Raw genomic sequence first — 24438 nt, 5'->3', positions numbered from 1 at the left:
TCAAATTATATATTAGACACATTACATAGTTTACTAACTATAATGTATGAAACTTCTTCATCTCATTAAAACCACTTTAAAAATTATATATAATAAAAAAAAATTCAGGACCGAATTTTTCCTGATGACCTCGAAAAGTGTTATATCCTTAGTGAATTTTTCTTTTTTTTTTTGCAATTACCTATATTTTAAAATATCGTTCTTTTATTATACTAACATCTGCTGAATTAATTTATTTGCATGATTAAGTAATTTTATTAGAACGTTGCGTATCTCTAGCCGCCTTTATGACCTTCATTGCCTTTATGAGCTACAAAGTCCAGGTGTTTGAATTCATAATTTCACGTGCCATTATCATATTTATCAACATATAATTACTTATTACCAATATTATTAAAAATAATTAAGTGTAATTATTTCATCTTGTTCACAAACATATTTATCTAAATAATGGTCTAAAAATTTCCTGTTTCTGACCAAAATAATGTAAATTGGTATATGTTTTTTTTTTATGGCTATAATATATGTAAAATGTGAAGCAAAATATATAAAGTTCATGGCAAAAACTTGTCGTACGTTGAACCGAATACAGTTTTATTGCAAAACACATTGACAACACGAACGAGTCCTGTTTCGAGACAGAGGAAAATATAGGTCACACAATTTGTTACGTACAGAATTTTCAGTGAAGCAAACTTCTATTGTAAAAAATATTTTTTTGTGCACAGTTGTACTTAATAAATTTATGATGTGTTTTTTATTCCCAGTTTGTTGTGTTTATAGTTGACGACGAATATGATTATTGTCTTTCTAAAATCTAATCAATATAATAATAAAAAAACAATTTTATTTAAGAAAATTATTTGATTTCATTCACAAAAATAAAATTCAATATTATTGAACTTAGGATGATATACATCACTATTGACGTCAAAAATTTAAGAATATAGAAACGTCGCAACAATATCAAAAACAAAACAACTAATATCAAATTGTCAATTTTGTTGTTTTGTATAATCTTTCGTTGTTTTGTATACACTAGCAGCTCACTAGCAATAATTGTAAAGATACAATTATTACTAGCAATAATTGTAAAGATACAATTATTGCTAGTGTGCTGTTGTTAACCATGCTTAATTTAATACGAAATTTTACTAATGTAAACTTTCCGATCCAAAGTGCATCGTCTCCGTCCTTGCCTGTATTATCTTTTTCAGCATGGAGATTAAAGTTTACTTGGAACACATCTAAAATTTTAATTTCGCCATCAAACAACGATCGCCTTGAATCCGCTTCTGCATACAATTATCCACCCTCATTTACGTCTGGTCAATGACAGCCCTGTTTTTAATCAATAAGTTCTTTTTCGCGCGGCGTCCTTGGTTTTTTTCCCCCGGCGCGACTTTTTCTGCGCGTATTTCACTTATTATGTATCAATCGGTCTTAATTTTTTTCTATGTGATGAGTCTGTCTATCGCACCTTACGTCGTTTTCGTAGATTCCGCAAAAAGCTATACAAAAAAGCAAAAGCTCAGCCAAAAAATTGTCTACTGAGCAGTATATCGTATCGCCAGTCTTGTAGCCATTTTAATTATTATTTAATACCAAGGGACGAGCACGTGGCGACGCGCGCTATCTCACTCCCCCCTGAAGGGTGAGTTGCGCCCGTTTCTCGCCATCCCCCTCGCACCGAGCCCACTTACACACATAAAAATCGTGAATAATAAAAAAATGTGTACACATTTTTTTCGCTTAACCACCGCGCGCCTGTGTGCGTGCGGCCTCACGCCGTTGAAGCGAGACAGCGCTAGCGAGGTGAATAGTGCGGTGTTATCCCCACTCCGATTTTTTAAGCTCCACTGTTAATGTTAGCGTCCGTGTGATTTTTTTCATTTTTATGTGTTAGTGTACCCCTCGCGCGGTGTAGTTCACTTTTTCTACTATAGATCTGAATTTCAGTCTCGTTTTTGCCGCGTCGGTCTTAAGGCGGGCGAGCGAACATTTTGTATTATATTTGTGTTGTCGACGCGAGTGGCCGGTGGTGGCTCGGGCTGAGTCTGGAAGCCGGCTTTTTATGCGAGCACATGTCGTCTTGAGGACTCCTGTAGTACCGCCACTGCACCACAGTGCACGCGCGAACCGCTGAGTGCGAGAGGGACGCGCTACATCACGTGTGGATTACCCACAACTATAACAAATTATAGCACACTAAAATATTGAGCACAAAAAATCTGGTAATTTTGATCCTAGCAACGACGCTCGGCATTCATAATTTTACCGCAGGGTCAAGAGCACGGCTCTGCATTTTTTTCGCCGGCATTTTTTAAATGTTTATTTTGGAAAAACACGTGGATTTTTTAAATAATTTTGGCGATAAAGCCTTGGACTGTTGCCTTTTGGACGTGTTGTGACGTTAGTGTTACCTGTATTATGTGATATATTTTTAGTGACAATTAGATAGGAACAAACTGTGATTTATTATGGTGATATAGTTGGTGACTGTGAAGATTTTTTGGATAGTGTCAGGTATTTTTTATTTTATTTTTTTAATTAGTAGCAGGTTCCCTGTTTCCCCTCGCTATTCTAGCGAGGGAGGTTCCTCCCTAGTGGGGTGAGGTGTTTAGCCAACATCTCAGAGCTCGGCAGCCGCCGTCTGTCAAACTCGACCTTGAATCATGGCCGGACTAAAAATACGGAAATATTTTCGGCCAGTGTGCCGCACTTTATTTTAGAATTTATTTGATTCGTTGCGCTCAGTTTGTTTTTAACGTTTTGTTTGTCAATATAATGACACAGGGGACCTGCCAGATCTAATTTGTTAGCATGAAGTTCAAAATGTAATAAATTCTGTTGCATATTATTATAATACATTATATACATTTCTAGATTCCATTTTAGATTTAAAAAAATAACATTTCTTTAATGTAAGCCAAATTTCAATCATCTTTGCCCAAAGCCCACATTGTGATCACAATAAACAAAAGTACCTAATCAAATAAATAAATATGTAGAAAATGTTGAACAGTAAAAAAAACAACGAGTTAACAAAAGTCGAAAGCGTGCCTACAACTCTTGCACCAAATGCTAAGAATAACAAAATTGTAAAAATATAAAAATCAAACGGCGTCATAGTTGATATTTTACACAATATTTAACATTAGAAACGCTCTTATCCAACAGCAAACTTCTTGTCAAGCAGCCTTGTACCTCACGCTTCAATAACTACGAAATCTCCAATAACCAAAAGCATATTTAAAATAATCTATACAGAGAAAAAAACACGACAAACCATGTTTTGTCGACGACAAAAACTTGTACTCGACAATGGTAAAAAATCAGTGAGACAAGTGTCAGTGTGTTAGTTACAAATTGAATGACAATGTGGAAATTACATCATAGGAAACATTTTACAAGTCTCTTCAAAACTTTACTTTAAAAGTAGGTACGTAATCGATGTCAATCGTTTTGAATCTAATTTAGATGAATCAAGACAAATTGATAAAAGAAATATAATAATTAACAAAGTCGGAGTTGATATTAACAATACAAATGAATGTAACAAAAAGCTAATTACAGGTCCGAAGCTACTCTTCAACTAAACTAGAGCTATGATTACAAATCTTGAAGTCGATCAAGCGTGAGGCCCAGAATACATCAACAAAATTGTTTCCAACCAAAACGAATCGGAAGATCCGTTTGTGTAACCACTCTTTAATACAAACGCGCAAGGTTCTAAATCGAATAAAAGATCTGGTGAAGGACCGCAAATGTCCGTGGTTATTTATTCTATACACGTAATTATATCTTTGACAGCCCAGCATTGCTGGCCTGGGCAGGTACACTCTACGACAAAAGTCTAGCCAACGTACAATCACACGATAACACTACATATAGTCATTGATGAATTAAAATTGATAGCTCCCATAATCAATTTCAGTAGCAATTTTATATTAAAGATACGTAAAAAAACAGCGAAAGACGATAAAAATAATTCAAACAGGATAACTACTTAACCTCTTAGTGCTAACAACATCCTTTAGCAAACTATCGGTATAATATTTTCATTATAACAAAGATAAAAATCTTCATTAAACGTATACATTGTACGCGCGGATGTACAAGCTGTGTGATTATCGAAGCCTTATTTGATGCGGCATGTGGGCTAGGGGCTAGATCATTGACACAACCTACGCGACGGCTCACTCGTCACCTGCTTGCGACCAGTAAAAAAACTGCCAACTTTTTTCTACCCGTCAAATCTAGTTTTAAATAGACAAACAAGTACTTCGCGTTCGAAATTAGAACTTCGAACTGAATAAAATTATATCAATTAATGCATTTTGAACTTCAACAGTTTCTGAACTCATAAACAAGTCATCCATATAGACGAATTATGTTTCTTTTTTCAGCAAACACAAAACGGAGGATCTCGAAATATTCCATGACATTTAACAAGATTTTAAGACACAATCTATTTTTATGATATAGTGCCAAATAATCACTAGATAACAATTATATATTTAGATAAAAGAAAATTGTAGCAATCAAGATGATGGAAGGCAGGACAATCGATTACAGGCCGGACGGTGGCGGCTTAGATTACCACAACTCGCCGCTAATGGCAGAAATACCAGTAGACAATTATTCCCACATACACAGAAGTATAGAACACTTGAGGTCTATAGGTGTGACTCCTTTGGACCCTCATAGACATTTAACAACGAACCTAGCAGATTTAAGGAGATACGAACATTCAGATGAAATGCCGGAGATAAAGCCGTCCGTACTTAGGTTATCAGAGTTTAAGAGTGGATTACACGAGATACGAGTGAGCAACGACCAAGAAAACGAAGTGCAGAGGCAGATGACACCCCACGACGATGGACCCAAAGGATATAGTGCCCCTTCGACTCCTCTATCAGAAAACGGTGGCCAGGTGCAGGAAGAGAAGGTTAGAGCATTTTTTGATTCGTATATTCATCATAGGAATCCTTGAGCACTTCGGAAGTCTTCATCTTCACTTGACGTCATTAAGGCAGTCATATTCGGCGGTTTAACACATTGTTCCTTTGAGTGATCATTATATGAAATCACGACGCGAGCGTGTGTTCCGCGTACAACGCCTATTAATCTCTAACATTATGGCAAGCTGAGTTTTGTGATATAATTATGCCACGTTAAAATCGCCTCAAGTGATAAAACTAGTTAGATCTTTGGCCGATTCAAAAACAATTACGAATTTCTAGTTTTTATTATTAACTCTCATCCTGTGTGCCTCATGCTTTGGTTCATATTATATTCGTCATGATCATAGTTGAATTCATTCGAGTCTTATTTGAAATTTAAATATTCGGTCCCAAGTTCAAGAGCACTTTATCAAATGGTCGTAGATTTGAGCACTTCACTTTGTTTATCGAGCTTCCTTGTTCACTTGCTTAGATCATACTGCTTCCTATATGTAAATTCTCTGTTTGATTGCTTTTTGATTGCTTCTACTTGAATTTAAGTATATATTTTTTCCAAAATTATGTGTTCCTTGATCTTAGGTTCAAGGAGATCATTACTACTACTACTTACTTACTCTTTGAACTAGATGGGAGTTTAACTTTACGTAAACGACTGGAAATGTAATTAAAACATTACAAGCTCACCGCAATGTTTATATCATCATCATGTGTGTCAGGGGTTTATCCTAGGCTACCCTTTGGGCTTGGTTCTCTTTGACTTATAAGAACATTGTCTTCTAAACCTTAATGCTTACCACAAACGTCTTTCTTATTAGAATATAACTCATGTTGTTTTACATTCGCAGACAACAAATAATTTCATTGGAGATTAGGTATATATAAATTCTAAGCGAACGTTTTTATTCGTTTTCCTAAAACAGGCGTCATTTAAATAAGTTTTTGACCATTATTCAATAACAATAGTAGTTGTTACAGATTTCCGTCTCAAATTTACACATTAAATTGAAAAATTATAAACAGTGCGCCTTTTTCAATTCATATTAGCATTGCATTACAAAAATCCTTGTTAGGTAATGTTTTGATACATAATCTGATTAATTTTTCTTTACATCTCTTTTATATGTTGCCTGACTAAATCAACTATTGAACAGTATAAACAGCATTCTAATAAGACTACCTCTTGGATATTTTTTAAAGACTCTGTTGATGAGTACGGATACGCCTTGAGCGGCGAAGGTCAGGCATACCCGGGTCGCGTAGAGGTTGTATAGGACGATACCTATTGTCTGCACGTTGCTTTTTAAAAAAATGCAATTACATAGATAAAGAGCTTTGTATTTAATGAATATTTAGCGTTCTGATGTTTTCCGGGCGATGCTATCTTTGAATTAATTTTGGCTTCTATCATTGTATATAGTCAAGCATTAGCTCATCTGAGACTGTGGATGTCGTACGAGACGAGTAAGGGACCCATAGCCTTGCCATAGCCCAAGGAGGGTTAACGACCGAATCACAGTCGAATCTTCAAATCGGTTTATTTGCTTTCGGCTTTGCGGCGTCACAGCCACCAATACAACACGCGAACAAAAGAGAGATATTTCAAAAAAACATCCCCCCTTGCGTTAGTTTACAAGGATTTATGACTAGCTTATTTATGACTAGCTTTTGCACTCGACTTCACCAGCGTTTATTTTGTGCGTCCGTTCATAACTTATTCTTGTCATTATCTCAGGTTCTAAGCAATGTATCGCGATTAAGTCTATACCAGGTTTTAAGTTCCACCATCCGCTATACAACTGTGTAAATCACATTAAATTCCATTAAAGTAGTTTTTACGTTTTGTGCGAACAAACATAGCCAAATTACGCTTTTATTATATTGATATTATAACACGTATGTCGGTTATAACAAGTGATACACAGACAGAAACTATGGATCTTTTACAAATACTCTTATAAGAAAATCCTAAAATTCTAACACGAATCGATAGTATCAATACAATTTGAATTTCTGCATAAAGTTTACACATAAAAGATAAGATAACTTGTGACCCGGTAGATTTCCGAATCATTACAAGGTCACTGATAAGTCCCCCTAAATATATTATGTAAGCTACGTATAAACACACATGTGTACTAGGGTTGCCAGTCACCTTAAGGGCACCTTCTCTCGTATCTTATACGTATTATATATTTATTTTGCTGGATATTCGATATTGATCTAGGCAACCAGTTAATATTATTGTACTTCTAGTTGCAATACGTGTTTGTACACATCCGCCTAATTTTTTTTTATGACCACTTATGGATAGTGTAAAATTTATGTATGTTATCTAAACTATGTTAACCGATTTCACGAAGAAAGAGCTATGTTGTAGATTTAAAGTAAGAAATGAAATGTCATTTCTTACTTTATTAAATAATGTATTAAATTTAAATAAACGCTTGTGTCATAGTAACTTTTTTGACAACACTATCAGTCAATCAGCATATCGTATTTACGTAAAGTAAAAAAAAAAATATTTTCAATTGATCAACCTTGAATGAGAACGACCAATATATTCGGAAGCTGGAATAATAAATTACTTATCATGCTTTCATGAACAAGGAATATTTTGAGAAATAAATACATTTTTGCCGCGATGACTTGTGTTGCGACATAAAATTTAATCCTTATTTTAATGACGAAAACAAAAACAATTGACAGAAACTACAAAAATAGGACAGCATAATTCATTACAAGCACGAATTTAAAATTAATCGAATTCGCATCGCAAATCGTTATTCGGCGCGATACAAGCCGACTCGTTCTATCGGCGAGTCGGTTCCCGCGCAGGAGTCGAATCCAAGGCCACATACCTTCATTGTCAATGTCACCACGCCGACTGATTGTGTCGGCGTTTGAATTTTATTTGGGGAATCATTTTTGGCGGGAAAAGTGGAATGCGAAATAGGTATTTCTAGTTTCTAGGTTATCTGTATCATATTTAACAGTAAAATGAATTCATATCATATTACGATCTACATATGTTGTTATTATTTTTTTAGGTAGGTATATCTTTTACAATTTTTATATTAATTAAAAATTCTTCAACACAAAACTAACCATTTTAAAATTCTTTAATTTAGATTTGGCACCTAAACCTGGAAAGAGTTTACTTACAATTTCAGATGTTACGTATAATTAGACATGACTATCACTTAAAAACATCTAAAGTCTAGCTACTTTGCTAGTTCAGGGAGCAAGTCTCAAAATTACCAGTCCAAAGTACCACGAACTTCACAATGAAGAACATACATTTCTATACAAGGATCAAGAAATTTTGGTCGCTTTAGACAAGTCAGCGGTCAATGTCTAACATACAGGGTGCCACAGACATGTGTCAGATCATTTTTAACGTTTGCAATGTTGTTACCAATTAATCTATTTAACTAATGACTTTCCGAAGTTCATCGACACTGAATTTTTTTTTTCAAGATTTTAAGAACTGGCAGCATTAAATCTAAAGTTTTTTTTTTACAAAAGAATTATTGCGCGCGCATTTCAGATTTCATTTTCACATTAGCGTCTTTAATTTGACATTTGAACTCTTCGAAAATGACAGTGGAATACTGATATTTTTGAATATTTGGTGGTTTGGTTCTTACCTAAAACGTTTCGATTTACATAAAATTACTTATTTATACGTGTTATGTCACCGTTTGACTTTAAATCCTTGTGTGACTTATACTTAATCATATTTAATAACTACGCTTCGGTTAGTTCTTAGAAAGATATATTTTTGTACAAATAAATTAACACAATGTGACCTTTACATTTAAGGAACATGTTAGCATTTAATATATTATATCTGTAACTAAAAACACTTAATCATTTTTTTTATTAAATATCATTTATACCTATACTTTCTATCATTATAACTATTTAAAAAATTCTTTTTTATATACCAATACTTATATTATATATATATATATATATATAATATACCTATATTCAATTAAGGGAAGATAATTTCCTAAGTACGTAAGGAGTACCATAAAAACATATACATACATTTTTAGATAACTGAATGTAATTAAGAGGTTATTTAATATTTTATACAAAAAATAGTCGTGATTTTATTCAAAAACACTGATGAATTTAAATTTTTCACTAAAAACACAATGCTGTTCAAAAATTCAAATTTTAACGTACTTAGAACATACCGACCGAATTTGTAGGCAACTCGACAGGTCTTGATCCGCGTGATTCTCAGAATATATTCCAAAATCTATTTGCAGCTAAAAAATTGTACTTAATCTCTATTGTGTTGTAATAAGGCTCATAATGAGATTCGAATCTATTTGGTGGGTGCGTGTAAAAATTTGTTGTGTGTAATTTTGATTGACACCAACCATTACGGTTGAGTTAGGTATTGCGTCATCACGTAACTACGTACAGTCGCGCGCTAAATTCGTTTCACAAAACTCATAGAAAGACAAAACTGCTGTATAAATTCTCTTGTATATTTGCCAAATTTGTTTGGCACTATTTTCATATCTAAAAAAAAATAATTCGAAATTTTTAGTTTTATGATTCTGATTTTTTTTTATATATTTAAAAAATCTCGTTCAACGCTTCAAACAATGATTTAAAAAATATGTCTACAGAATACTTACAACATGTGTTTTCGTAAATGTTTTCAGCTTGTTTCGTGATTATGCATATGTTTTAATACTCAACAACTGTTACAACAATTTCTTTTTTTTTTGTTCTTCATTATGTTTTTTTTTATTTCTACGCTAATTCAAGATTTTGTTTTTACTTTCATTTACAAGATATTTAAGTAATCTTGTTAATATATTGTAGTGATTGTGATTTATATCGATGTGTTGTTATATAAGTGTAATATGTACATTATTTATTTAAAAAACTGCATAACTTTTGTTTCGACGATCAATAAAAGTTTATTTATGATTGGATTGGATTGTCCAGTCTTAGTTATAAAAGTTTAAGATATTTTCCCAATGTCCTATTTTTTTATATTTAGTAAATACCTTCACCAAAGGATTAGATGAAATCGATATTTCATTTAAATTATATTGTGGCTAGAAAATATTTATTATAAACAGATTTTAAAGTTAGATTTTTCTCAATAAAATATTTACGTAGATATTAGAAGTCAAACATTTGGACACAGAAACAAAACAAATTACTTATAATGGTGGCCTGGTCACGCGATTCGTCTATCTCAGCCGAGTATGATATAATTTGGAGGTTAGCTTGGTGGTAGCCGGAGGCTGAGACAGCATTCTTTGCCAGTCGGTTGTTCACATTTTGGGCGCAGATGAGTACTTGAATGATTGACTAGAATATTCGATATAAGCACAGAAGATTCGATATAAGGACCTTTATTATTTAGATATATTGTAATATTTTAGATATTTCAGATTTATAGATTTAATTGTTTTTATATTAAATGAAATGAGACAGTGAATTTATGAACGGTTTGTTTTCCTAATTTGTTAAAACTGCGGTAAAATAGGAATAGAAGCTTATTAATTCTTATTTAAGATATTAAAATATGAATACTTGCCGAAAGTTTTGTAATTGGTATTTAATAACTATTTGTATTTCATAACTACGTATCCCATTTTTTTTTTTAATTTTTAAAAAGAATATTGATTTTCTTTTTTAAATTACTTACTCTATTTGTACAATATAGTAGAATAATTATCCGGAAAATTCAGTGATTTAAGGACATCTTACACGATCTTGAATCAAATTGTTGAGTTACGAATAATAAGTACTTGTCTAACATTACTTCCTTTTAACTCTGTACCTAACAGCGATTAATGAAAATAGTCCTTAACTACATCGATTTAAAATTCAATATTGCACTATCAAGTTGGTGCTGTTAGATTAGGTCTTTAATGCCATTGTAATAAGAGTTTCCTAATTCAGCAAATGTATAACTTAGAATTGAAATGTATTAAGTTATACTTAAGACTTTAGTATATATTGCTTACTTTTGCGTTTGTGTGTACCCGTTGTGTTGGCTGTGGGGCCCCGATGCCATAAAAATTAGAAGATACGGCTGCAATTTTATGACCGGCTGCCGGCGCGACGTCAACTCTTTTCGGGAATGCTACTGATGCAAGCTGTCGACGCTTGTCTTTTTATTTCTAAGTGCCGTGGATACGAAGTGTTCATATTCTAAAATGAAAGCGATTTAGTTAACTGTGTAATTTAATAGGTATTATAAATAATTTTATAGTTTAAATTTAAGTTGAATAAAATCATTTATCTAGTGTGGCATAATGTGTCAGGATCGTTATATTTTTCGCTAAAAAAAAAGGAATTTTTAAAATTGCGTTGTCGGCGCTAGTGTGCGTCTATACCGCCTTAAGGCGCTTATAACCTTTCATTCCTAGCAGACATTTTTGTACATTTGAATTGCGTGTTGTGTATGATTGTTGGAAGTTTCGTAGATAGATACTCGTTAAGTAGTGTTTATACCACAGTTACAGTAGATATGCTACCTGTATTGTTCTACGTTCAAGGATATACTAAATTAGTAGTGTAATTTTAAAGTCATATTTGACATTAGTGCTTATATTAAACCTGATTCTTTTGCTTGGAGTCATCTGACATCTGGTGCCCTCCATTTTGGGGGTTATTGGGAGGCAAGTAAGGAGATATCGCTAGTAAGCTTCTTGAAAACTGTAAGAAACAATAATGATAAGCCCTTCTGGCATGATAGGGACCAACACTGTTCAAATGAGTTTCTTTCGGCATTTCTTCTCAGCAGTGGTCGTTTCGAAATGCCAGTAGTTTGTAGCTTGTGAGAAATAACTATTTAATATAAAAATTTACGTGAAAAAGTGCCTGTGAAGGTCTAATTTGATTGATTTGATTTGATGAATAAATGATTAGAATATGAATTTGGTTCCCATTGGATCTTAAAAAAATTGGACCAGTTACTAGGCTAATTTCGAAACATGAAACTTTAAAGAAGGTTGAAAGGTCACTTTTTGCTTCAGATTTTTGACCTCAAGTTTTTGAAGCACGTCTCTTAAGCGAAGCTTTCAGACTTGAACTAATCGCCATAGTTACTTACCGTCAAAACACATGGGTAAACATATCAATCAATACGAATAAGACGTACGTAGTGGGTGAGCTAAAATATGAAGTCCTAATTGTGTTCTTTTGTATCTTTTTGGCTGATGATTCATCTAGTCACTGTCTCGACCGTACAAGTGGACCTTCGTTGGTATTTACATACATATAAACTGTATTTATCCTGACTAATATTATACATAATAAAATGTTATAAATGAAGCGGTGGTGGTGTAATGGTTATGTGGATCGAAACGTTTTCTCAGGTTCGTATCCTACTCGTGCCATATGAGTTTGTATACCAATCTGACTCATATATCGTAGTTTTCATAGACCACTTGCTTCCGGTGATGGAAAACATCGTGAAGAAACCTGCAAACTGGTGGACAGTTTAATTCACTAATGTATATGCCACTGGATGGCAGCAGAAGTAGTCGTAAAATTCATGTCAGATGCCTTTAGACTACTTGAATGAAATCTGACACCAGTGTTAGCAGTAACACACTCGATATGATGATGATGAATATTATAAATGCGAATATTTGTTTGTCACGCTCTATCTACTCAACCAATCTTTTTGAAATTTAGCATAAATGTAGTTTGAAGTATGAAGTAGGACACAGGGTACCTTTCCTACCGGAAAAATTACTGTTCCCGTCAGAACATTTCACTGGCGAAGCCTGCGCGGCTTCACTTCAAAGTTAGTGTTCACATAATATCATAATATCATTTCAAAGCGACATTCTATTAAGATTCTCATCTGAGCGTTTTCTCGGTTTCTTCCGCCGATGAGCCGATGAGCCCAGAGTCCGCCACATTAAACTAAATTCACCGAAGTTTCAAAAATACAAAAAGTGGTAGTCCCAATCAAAGCTTGCCAGCACTAAATGAAATGAGGCCTGTTGATGATGATCCCAATGAAGAATCAGGTGTTTCATCGAGTATCACCTAATTATAATTACGTAAAAGAAAAAGTCAAAACAAAGCACACCCACAGCCGCTAAGTCTGGACGGCAACAGACTGTGTGACGTCACCATGCGAATTTAGACATGGCCTTGACGCGAACCAATGCCAGCCGATATTGGGCAGGTTACGAGTATTCCTAGTGTTGCGTAACTCGACCTTAGATTGGGGTTGAGATATAAATTTCTACTTTTTCTAAATCTTCATTTTGCAATTGCTATCATCATCAAAGAACCAATATTGTTAACGTTAAATACCTACTTAAATAAAATCACAGCCACATTAAGTTTCTATTATAGATCTACATTTATCTAATCTTTCTCATGTTCTTGTGTGTTTCCGACTTCATTTTCGGCTGTGACGTCCTGAACCCTTTTTAGTTTTGATGATTTTGCTGTGATTTTACGAACGACTGCTTGTATGACGTCAACTTACATTAGGAAAATAATCAATCGAAGTAGGCAATCAATCGAAGCTTGTAATAGCTAGACTGAAAGCTATTTGGTCACATTTAATAGATTTACTCTTCGTTTATGAAGCGTTGGTGGTGTAATGGTTGACTTGAGTCTGTGAATCGAAAAGTCCCAGATTCTCCCAGATTCGAATCCTACTCATGCCATATGAGTTTGTATACCAAATTGAATCCTGTATTTTGTGTGAAGGACCTGCACTCTGGTTAATTATTAACTTGTGTGTGATAATTCCACCAGTGGCCATGACCCTCAGCCATGTGGAATACGACAATGAAGAAAGACTCTTCATTTAGAGACCAACAATTATATTTCTTTATCATTTAAAGTTTGCTGTTTCTATCTTATTTTCTCTTACCATATCTTATACTGTAGTAATTAATTTAACTATGTAACTATTTAAAACAGTGAAGAATCCATGATAGTTCCTTTAGGAACTCCACAAAAATCACTATACGTTAAAATCTATTATTTTTTATTTTATTGAAAAATTACGTTGAATATTTTCGATTTGATTAAATATAAGAGTTTTTAAAGCATAATTTGGTATTTGAATGGCTGAAACTATGACTCTTTATGTAAAATCGTTATCAAAGGCCTTAAATAATTCCATACTAGGGGTAAAGTGTTTCCCTCGAAACTAATTAATAATTACCCCAAACTGGCAGGGGCAGGCCGAAGTGGTCATATTAGAAAACCGCTGGTCATCGCTCAGGCATAGTTTGGTTGAGAAATTAGCTGAAAGCCCGGTACAGACCAATGCGTTCTATGTTTATCGTATGGAATTGTAAGCAGCCACAATCTCATACAATGAACGTGGACCGCTACGGATTTCGTTTAGGTCTGTACCGACCTTAATTTTATGATTTTAGCTCTTTGATCTCGGCACTGATGTCAAAATCATTCATTCATTATCATAAACGCGGAATATTTCATTACATATTTTATAATGGAATTTAGATGGTGTTTTATTGCTATTATTTTTGTGTTTGTTATTATTTTAAACATAATTTACTTAGTTCAAAATAAACCTTAATATATAATAATACTTTTATTAGTAAAATATTTAACTCCATCAAAATAAGAAATATCTTTAAACTCAGTCATGACTTGACATATCCATTTCAAACCCAAATGTAACAGTCACTTCAAATCATAGGAGATAATTCGTTTCTTATACCAAAGTTTCACGGTACATATTGTACAATGTTGTATAAAGATTATTGTGGTTGACTGTACCTCATTTCTCGCTTGACTAGTCATTGCAGATGGGTATTACCTGTTTCTAAATGTTCCTGGCATTTCAAGATCAATTTGTGAACAATTCTAGAAGGAACACTTATTTTTCATGTCCCCGTCAAACAATACAAAGACGAAAATTTCAAATGAAGTCTATATAGGATTTATTTATACACTTGTCTCAGTAATTTATTTTGGGTGTGATGTGTCCTGATATATTTGTTTTCTTATCATCATCCACTATCGCTGGTTACTGGGGCCATTTTATAAGGAGATAATAACAGTTCTGATGATAGCGATTACGATCATAGTGTCTGGTTGACAGTTTAGCCCATCATCGTCATTTCGTATGCGTCTACTTGCCACTAGACGCCTGTAGTCATGACAGTTATGATGCGTCCAAGGAGAATAAAACCAGGATGCACCTGCCACTTGAATAATATCTACGGACCCGCGCGCGGGGCCCTTTCTAAATCTATGAATATCTCACACCATTTATAGCAATGACACACTAGATAAGAAGAAGAATAAAGGAAATGTGATTCTTACAATTGGATTTTGCGTATATTTTCTTTTAATTCATTAATTCCAATCCAGCCTCTGCAATCTTAAACTCCTGAGTGCTTGATAAATAGTTCATAATAAATTACGTCACAGATAAGGTCGTCTTCCAAGGGTTTATCTATGCTAATTGAGGGGTTATTCGTGTGACCGGCCCTTTAGTTCCAAATCGCTGTAGTGTACACTCCATTTCTATTTTAAGAGGGTATAATACCCTGTGTGACTGCAAAATCTTAATCTGTATTACATACAACGTTTAAGGGAAGACAGAACATAATTCTAAAAGAAATTAATGCATTTGAAAGTAACATACAAATCCACCGGCCTATCCCTATATATACTTCGTTCCTAAATTGTTGACTAGATGTTGCCCGGGGCTCCGCTCCCGCGGGAATTTTAAAATAAAATATAGCATATAACTATTTGATAATGTACCTTTCTAATGGTGAAGGAATTTTTCAAATCGGTTTGGTAGTTTCGGAGATTACCCGCCTCAAACATACAAACTCACAAACGCTTACTTCTTTATAATAATAGTATAGATGAATTAATTACCGAAGAAAATAGTATTTTCATTTGATTCCGATCTTTAGCAGATATTTGATCAAACGCCTCCCTGATTCGTCTTCTACTACTTTGCTTCAAAATATCTATGACATTTTTTTGTATTCTATTCATCGCTTCTTTTCATCGTCCAAAAAAGAGTGACTCTTTTCTCTCTCTGTGATGTAAGCGTTTTCTAGGTTTCGGCCATTGTCCGCTTTCATCTTTTTCGTCTCCACTTCGTACATATAAGTTTATTGTAGTGTATTATTGAAACTAAATTTTACAAATAGCAATTTTCTTCCTATAAAATTCATGTATACTTGAAATTTTTGCCAGATTTTCTATACAAAATTGGATCAAATTTGCCGGCCATAGGGTATTTGAGCTGAGCATTAACATTGCAGTGAACATTGCGCACTCTCCCATGCAATCGACCATCCTGTATCGACACGGTGGTCCCACTGACCATATGACCTATATTTTTTTACTTTACACCTGTTGAAGCCATACGAATTAAAATAGTGCATATGTCGTCGCTTGTCCTCGATATTTGGAATTCGCATATAAAAACGTCGTCTATAAACAAAAAAAAAAAACAGTGTACCGTCTTTTTTTATCAATTAAATCTAAAATAATGTATAATTCTTTCATTATCATAAAATCATACATAACCTTTGATTTTTTAAATCGTGACAAAACGACATATTTAATTACACAATTGACATTATAAATAACTTTGTATGGATTTAACTAGATTTAGCTGGAATATAGACAACCAACCTGTTATTAAAAAAAAACCTGTACGACATCTGTGCCTATCGAATCGAACATATGTTGTTTCTAATTTGTCAATGGAAAACAGACTGTATTTCCTTTTAATTGAGTACACTTTAATGTAACAGTTTATATCATTGTCTTTAATAAAGAATCTTATATTTTTAACCCGATCTTCTTGATTCTCTCCGATGAATCAACCTGCGTTTAGTCGAAGTATTTTTGATTATTTCCGGTCTGTTTTCTTTTCTTTATTCCTAAATTATGAATATTTTTTTTTTGTAAATAATGATTATATTTTTCTTATTTTCCATGTATTTGGAATGCGTGCACATGTCGGATATTCGATTAAACTCGTAAGGTGGCAATAAATATTAAACAGATAATATTAAACATTTATGTTTTATCGAAAGGCCTATAATTTTTGTTCAATTTTATTTTTCATTTTGAAATTAATCTTTTAAGGTTTCAAGAAAATCAATAAACAGAAAAAAAAATGTATTTAACTGATTCACTTTGTAAATGTACAAAACGATTTTTTTATATACTTACTATTATAACCATAACCTAATTTTTTGCAATTATGCTCTGCGGCTAAACATTTCCTTAGAGTTTCCCACCTTTTGGCTCTGTCTACCCCGTAATAAATATAGACGTGACACTGTGTATCTATATAACCATAACCTAGTCAACGAAAGTCATAATATACGCGTCTAAAAACCAAAAACACGATGCACAAATTTTGCGTTTGTAATTTGAACAGGATGCTTCAAGAGGGATGCTGTGTGACCCATCCCACGACCCTCCACTGACGTCACATGTGGTACAATACGACACTACCACCTGCATCCTATACAAGCAAAAACCACCCTTGTATCTACCACAAATAAAATCCAAGTTGTTTGCGATCGAAACTCGTGGGAACTAAAATTTTAAAGATTTAAGGAAACTCTTAAAAGTTTTTTTTTTGTGAATGCATTTCCGTTGCACAATGCATTTAGTGATATATTGCATTAGATTTTATTGTGCGACCTATTGATAGATCGTTCAATTGTCAATATGCAATGCGTGTACGTTTGAATACTTGTCAATATATGTGTAGAGATTACTGAAATGTGAATTTAAAATGGGGTACTAATATTTTCTCCGTAAAGAAAAATAGACTTCGCTTAAATTATACAAAAATTGTTATAAAAGCTTTAATAATCATAGTCGTTGACAACTTAATATGTAAATTTATTTGTAACTAGCTTTTGCTTGCGGCTTTACCCGCGTGAATTTCCCACGGGAGCAGTTATTTTTCCGGGATGAAAGGTACCCATGTCCTTCCTCATACTTCAAACTACGTATTGTATGCAAAATCAAGAAGATTGGTTGAGTAGATAGAGCGTGAAGAGGTAATAAACAAACAAACTTACTTTCGCATTTATAATATTACTATTTAAAAAACACATTTTCTTAATATAATTATAAACAAATTATATTACAAAGGCTAAAATTACATAATTAATTTTTAAATGCATCGAACTCACCATCGAGATTGATGTGAGCAAACCATTTCTGCTATTTTGCCTTGTGGTTTATTATAAGACGTATTCTTTGTCGAAAAAAAAAAAAATAAAATCTTTTTATTTCTGATTCGTATCCATAGTATTAGAAGACCAAAAATTTGTATAAACTGCAATTGATAATAATAATATAAACGCATTTTGTATCCCTGTTATCTTCAAAATGTATGGCATTTGTGCATATCACTGCACGTTAAGTTAATCCTAGGGGTTGTGTAACGGTCATCTCGCCCTACACTGACCCTCGACCTGACAGGGGATGAGGGATGAACTATAATGTACTACCCTAGTATTGTTATTATTTTTTTTTATATTGATAAATCGGAATTCGGTTTTTTTAAATGTAAATTCAAAATCAACATTCGTTATTCAACTTATGATGATAAATATCATTATTGACGACAAAATTTAACTTAAAACTAAGGGTGCGTTGTGTCCGTTAACTTTGACGCTAACTTGCACAGAAAAACGCAATGTACGCCTTTTTGTCTAAACGTCATCAGCGCAGCTCAAAGTTAACGTCAATGTTGACTGATGATAATACAAGCTAAGCCAACTTCTGACTTCCAAAATGCCACATTGGAATTTTCTCAAAAAAAAAAAACTATTAAAAAAAAAGTAAATGTAAAAGACTACTGCCGACTACCAAAGCGTAGTATCAGCCTTTTCTCCAATTAAAAATCTCAACAATCAAATATGGGTCTTATGAGTTAATGTTGGTCTTGTCAAAAAAACAACAACTATATCTTCGAGGTCTACAAGTACTTGTTCAGTATCAAAGAGGAGAAATTGTGGTCACCTGGCTATATTACGTGCATCCATGCCATTCAAGCTGGAACACAGACTTTATTATGTAACAGAAGTGACAATAACGTGTCGGTATCTCGTAAATGGAGACAATCCTAACGTATTTTTATTGAAATATTCATTTTAATTGTCAATATTTTTGCAATTACAAATAAAATTTTATAATTTGAATTATGTAATTTTAAGAGTTTATAACCAATTATATTAGGTATAAACTCTAAAATTAGTTAATTATTTTTTAAGTGCATCGAACTCTTCCTTAGATTGATGTGAGCAAAAACTTGTATTTTGCCTGTTGTAGTTTATTTTAAGTCTACAGACGTAACTTTGGCTCTCCTTTCAATAAATTTACATATAACGAAAGAACAGACAGTAAATATTAAATCTACTAGCTGCGCCTCTTTTCAGTGGAAATTTTGGGATATAAAGTACCATTTCTTCTATTTTAGATTATGTTCTACTCATGTACTAAATTTCATCAAAATCCGTTCAGTAGATTTTGCATGATTGAGTAATAAACATCGTTTCATACTCATCTTTATCCAATCTATCGCATTTATAATATTAATGAGCATTATGCCTTTTGGAAATGTCCATTTCAACAATTTCCGAAATCTATAAACTTTATTCGGTATGCCAAAACTGGTATTACGCGAGAGTGAAATAGCGTGCAGTGCTAGAAAGAGACGCAGAACGGACACTTCCTGTAGCGTGAAGTACTCGTATTTAATTGTCTGTGTTTTAGTGTACTTATTATTTCCATTTCGATTTTTAAACAAACAATATTTTAACAACTTATAACGCTAAGCAATAAACAATAATAAATAAATAATTATATAATTATTATAACTTTATTTACTACCAATCTACTTGTTAATTTGTCAGTTTCATTGTCAAGTTTGTTTCTTTTTATTTCACAATTTGAATTTTATTTTAGTTTCATGGTATAATATTAATAAGTAGGGAAAAAATATTTAAGATTTGGACAAATAAAAACAGAAGTGTATCCGCTTCGTCATTTTATTTTTCTCTTTGAATTATATATATATATATAATTTACCTCAATAACATATCTCATATAAGTCACAGACATGTAATTGAGGCAAATTATATATTTATATATTAGGGAGAGCTACAAAAAAGCGTTATGTAATAGTTTCCTCATTTTTTGCATATAGCCACTAATTAAATAAAAATAAATTTACTCGATTAATATGATCACGTCATGTCTGGATGTTTTATTGACAAACATGACCTTTCAAAGATAAAATCACTTTATACGCTAAATTAAAAAAAAAAAAATGGACATTTTAATTAAGTCAATTTCGTTTATCGAATTTTCTTTTCGCCTTTATTAAACGAGCAATATTATAAAAATGTCTTAAGCTACATATATATATATATATATATATATATGCCAATGAACACACGATATTGCCAGTATATTCTCAATAATCAGTATTTTTCAAGATAAATGGGATAACCTTATAAAATTCTGTAATATTACCATGTACGGAGGTGAATCAATACTATTATCTTAAAACCACTATAAAAATGACTGATACAACATCACTTCTGCGAAATCGTCACGAGCGCATTACAAATACAACCATGTTGTAAATAGATTTAAGGTCCAATCTCGATTGTACTCAGAAATTCTATTTCACATCACATTAACGTGCTACAAATCAATCTAAAATCATCTTTATTGACTTAATATACAGTTTGTATTCCATAAACATAAAATATTACTAATTTTCGAGTACTTTCATTGGAAAATATACTCAATTTCAATGGAGATAAAGTCTGTTATTGTTCGATTATAATTTGAATGTTAAGGTTGTTTTCCATTGGGATGATTGAGCTGCTCCCGCGCATCTTACCGCGGACGGAAATCTTAATGGATCCTGGAACCCGAACTAACGATGGGATCCATCGATTCGATATTGCATATAACAATAAATATTTAGAGGTGGCTTAATATTTTAAAATATTTTTTTTAAAGTAACTTTTTAAAATAATTATGTGGCGTGTTTTATCACTTGGCGGGCTTATAAATATAATTAAAAATAGGGCGGGTAAATATAATGATTATATTTACATACACACTGTGATTGGTGATACTTTGCATGTGCACAGTTTGTTTATACTTTTTTCTATTTTTTATCGATGTAAGTAAAAATTATTTTATATACATATAATATTGGCAAAGTCCTATACTTAAATTTTTCACTTTCAAAGAATATAATATTAGGAAATATTATAATTTTCTGTTGGACACAGTTGTCACAATTTAAAAAATGGAAAACTGCCACCAAAATCTTTGTAAATAAATAGTTCATAGTTTTTAAGATTCTGACCAGCACCTCGGATTTTTTGTATCATAATTTACATTATAAAAGTAAAGTAATACGAAGAATTTTTTTATAAGAAGATTAGTCATTTAATATAAAAAACGCCGCATCTAAATACTGTTATATCTTCAGGTCATTACGTCGCCATATTTGCTCAGGATGCGTCGCGGTTCCAGACATCAACTAAAGGCTAAATTTCACACGATCTGCCTGTATTATGATATTCTCTTTATATATATATATATATTCCTATTTTCATAAAAATAGTATGAAAAAAAAATATGAGATGATATGAGATGAGATTTCTTTCGAAATATTTTCTAGTGAACTATTGAATATATTTTTGAGAAAGTATTATTGCACTATTGATAATTTATTCGCATTTTTAACTCTATATATTTTTTTTAATTTACAATCTATGCTACAGTTTACGGTATCTCTTGTCACTCCCAGCGGTTACCGATCACGAAAGTTATTTTTTTTAATACATTTATTTCCACAATGCCTAAAACGTGACATTTATCTTAGAGGCGACACGGTTCTTCAAAATAAACGTTTTAAAACCAAATTTTTACGCCAACTGTTCAATGCCAATATTAAATGCTTTTTTATTTTCTAACACGATTTCGAACTTTTTCACTGGCCAGTTGGGTGTCAACAGAAAAAAAAGTATCATTTTTTGCGTTTCATTTCGTTCTTAACTCCTTTGTGTAGAGTTCATAATGGTTAATTGGAGGTGTATAATTTTTGAGCATTTTAAGTGGGTCTTGGTCGCTCGCTTCTTTACGAAGTTTGGAAAAACGATTTCTATGAAACGGAACGATTTTCGCGGCACGCGCGAACCCCCCGTTGATCTTGTTCGAAATTTGAATAACAACGGTTTGTTCTGGCCGTATTTTTTTTAATGCACCAGTAGCGCCACCAATTTCGCAACGACCAGTTTAATTAATTGCTTTTTTATTTTAATTCCTAATTTAAAACGCAAGAAATGATGACGTTATGTTGCCAAAGGACGTTTTTGAATTTGCGTACAGAATAAAAAAAAACTTAAACAATATATACGTCATGCGTTTATTTGCATACTTCCAATGCACATATTTGTTGAAGTGTTCTTAAATCTATTGTATTGTCATTATAATCTGAAAGAGGTATCATTTATTTATGAACATAACAAACTTAGCATTAATTATACTCAAAATAGGTATTACAATAATTCAAAATTCACCTCCACGCGCGGTCTGTAACTTGACTGTTCACCGTTACAATACATAGGCCTAAGTGTGAGAAAAGTGACTTGCAAACTCGCTCAAAGACCTCAGAAGTATCAATATTTGGTAATGTCGACTGATTTTTCGCTATTTACTTGAATTACTCGGTTTTTTTCAACGGTTGCGACAACGTAACGCATGGCCGATGGTGGCATTGGCTCAGCACCAGTTTTTGCCGCCAAAATTCTAAGGTCGCGGGGAAAAACGCTTTTCAAGACCGATATCGCCTGTCAATTATGTTGCAGTGAGTAACCCTAGCAATATTATAAATGCGAGTGTTTGTGATGATGTGTGTATCCCACGGGAGCGAAGCCCCGGGACGCAGCTAGTAAATAATATAAGTCATTTTATATCAGGTAATGTATAGAATTAATATTATTATGATATGACAAATACCTTTTATATAGTAGTAGCTCATCCCGGTTTTCCTCGTATAAAACTATATAATATTGCACACCTATACCTTCATCAGGAATGTAATCTATCTGTTGGTATATACAAAAATCCGTCTCGAAGTTTTTGACTTTGTCGCGTTCAAACAGACAGACTTGACAGGGGTCTTTTCATATTATGTAAGAATATATAAATATATATTGTATCTGAAAAATATTGACAGGTGCTCTAAATGGAACAATTAGGTGCTATTTCAATCAGTGCTATTCGAATTGGTGCGTAGAACGGCACACCACGTCGTTCTCACGCGAATCATAGTAAAACGTTGAATCATTAATCAATTCATCAATTATTTATCCAATCGATTCCCGATTCCGTTAAATTTAATCGTTAATTGTATAATCATATTATTTAAATAGCGAATCAATTAGGAAATGAGCATTTGATTGTTTGATTGACACTTCCTGGTGTACATTAGGTATTTTAACTTGATTTACCGCTTCAGGGCTCAACAAATTGCTAGAAGCTAATTATATTTTAACATTTAAAATAAAATGTGTCTGATTAATAATACGATTTTATTTTCTCTTTATAATAAACTAACGCCCACAACTTCGTATGTAAGTAAAAATCCGTTCCCCCTACACTGTCCTAGGAACCAACACACAAAATTTCAGCTTTCTACGCCCAGTAGTTTCGGCTGTGCGTCGTCTGTCAGTCACTCAGTAATGCAAGAGTTTTATATATATAGATTAGCGACCCGTTCGGCTTCAAACATAATAAATTATGCACCCTAAACCTTCCTCAGGAACCACAGTATCTTTTGATGAAAACCGCATGAAAATCCGTGCAGTAGTTTTGAGTTTATTGTGAACAGACAGACAGACGCGCCAGAGGAATTTGTTATATAATATGTAAGGATAAGAATAATTAATACTTATTGACATAATTTTGCGATGTACTCGTATAGATATATAAAAAAATATATAGGTAGGATATATACTAGCAAAGATATAGGAACACCTTTGCCCAGTGTAGGATGACACAGGTTAAGAAAAAAAAAGTAAAAAAGGAACTGTATTTTTTTAAAATATTTAATGCCATAGGGAATTACTAATAGTTCATCATGAGGAAGATAAGTCTGTACGTGTGGAAGTCTATCATAATTTTAGGAAGTTTTAAGAATTTAGTGGAATAGGTAAATGTTTCAAATTACACTTGAATCTAGACAAATTGACTTAAAACAAATGTGTGTGTGTGTGTGTGCAAAACACGGAATTGTCATAGATATAAACAAAATTTCGCGAAAACTAATTTTCTTAAAATTGTCGCCGGGAGAAGCAAAAAAGAGGTTTATGACAAAAACATGACGACCCTTGACCGACAGTTTTTGCGCCCCGAAATTATTATTAATTGTGGGCATACATTT

At 32.9% G+C, this 24438-nt stretch overlaps 1 protein-coding gene across 7 annotated transcripts in view; it reads left to right on the top strand.

The window, feature by feature from the left end:
• rn (rotund) overlaps nt 1–24438 on the top strand; it is a 150202-nt gene that overhangs the window by 116575 nt on the left and 9189 nt on the right. The window contains exons 1-2 of one of the 7 annotated variants that reach the window (XM_064436735.1): nt 1917–2526; nt 4410–4951. The exons of the other annotated variants lie outside the window; for them this stretch is intronic. Coding sequence (XP_064292805.1) covers nt 4550–4951 — 402 coding nt within the window. The 5' untranslated portion in view covers nt 1917–2526; nt 4410–4549. Of the gene's footprint in view, nt 1–1916; nt 2527–4409; nt 4952–24438 lie in introns of those variants that run through there. 7 annotated transcript variants of the gene reach the window in all.

The sequence above is a fragment of the Plodia interpunctella genome, chromosome 23 (assembly GCF_027563975.2).
Source record: "Plodia interpunctella isolate USDA-ARS_2022_Savannah chromosome 23, ilPloInte3.2, whole genome shotgun sequence".
In the NCBI taxonomy this organism is placed as follows: Eukaryota; Metazoa; Arthropoda; class Insecta; order Lepidoptera; family Pyralidae; genus Plodia; species Plodia interpunctella.
This window is presented reverse-complemented; position numbering and strand designations above follow the sequence as displayed.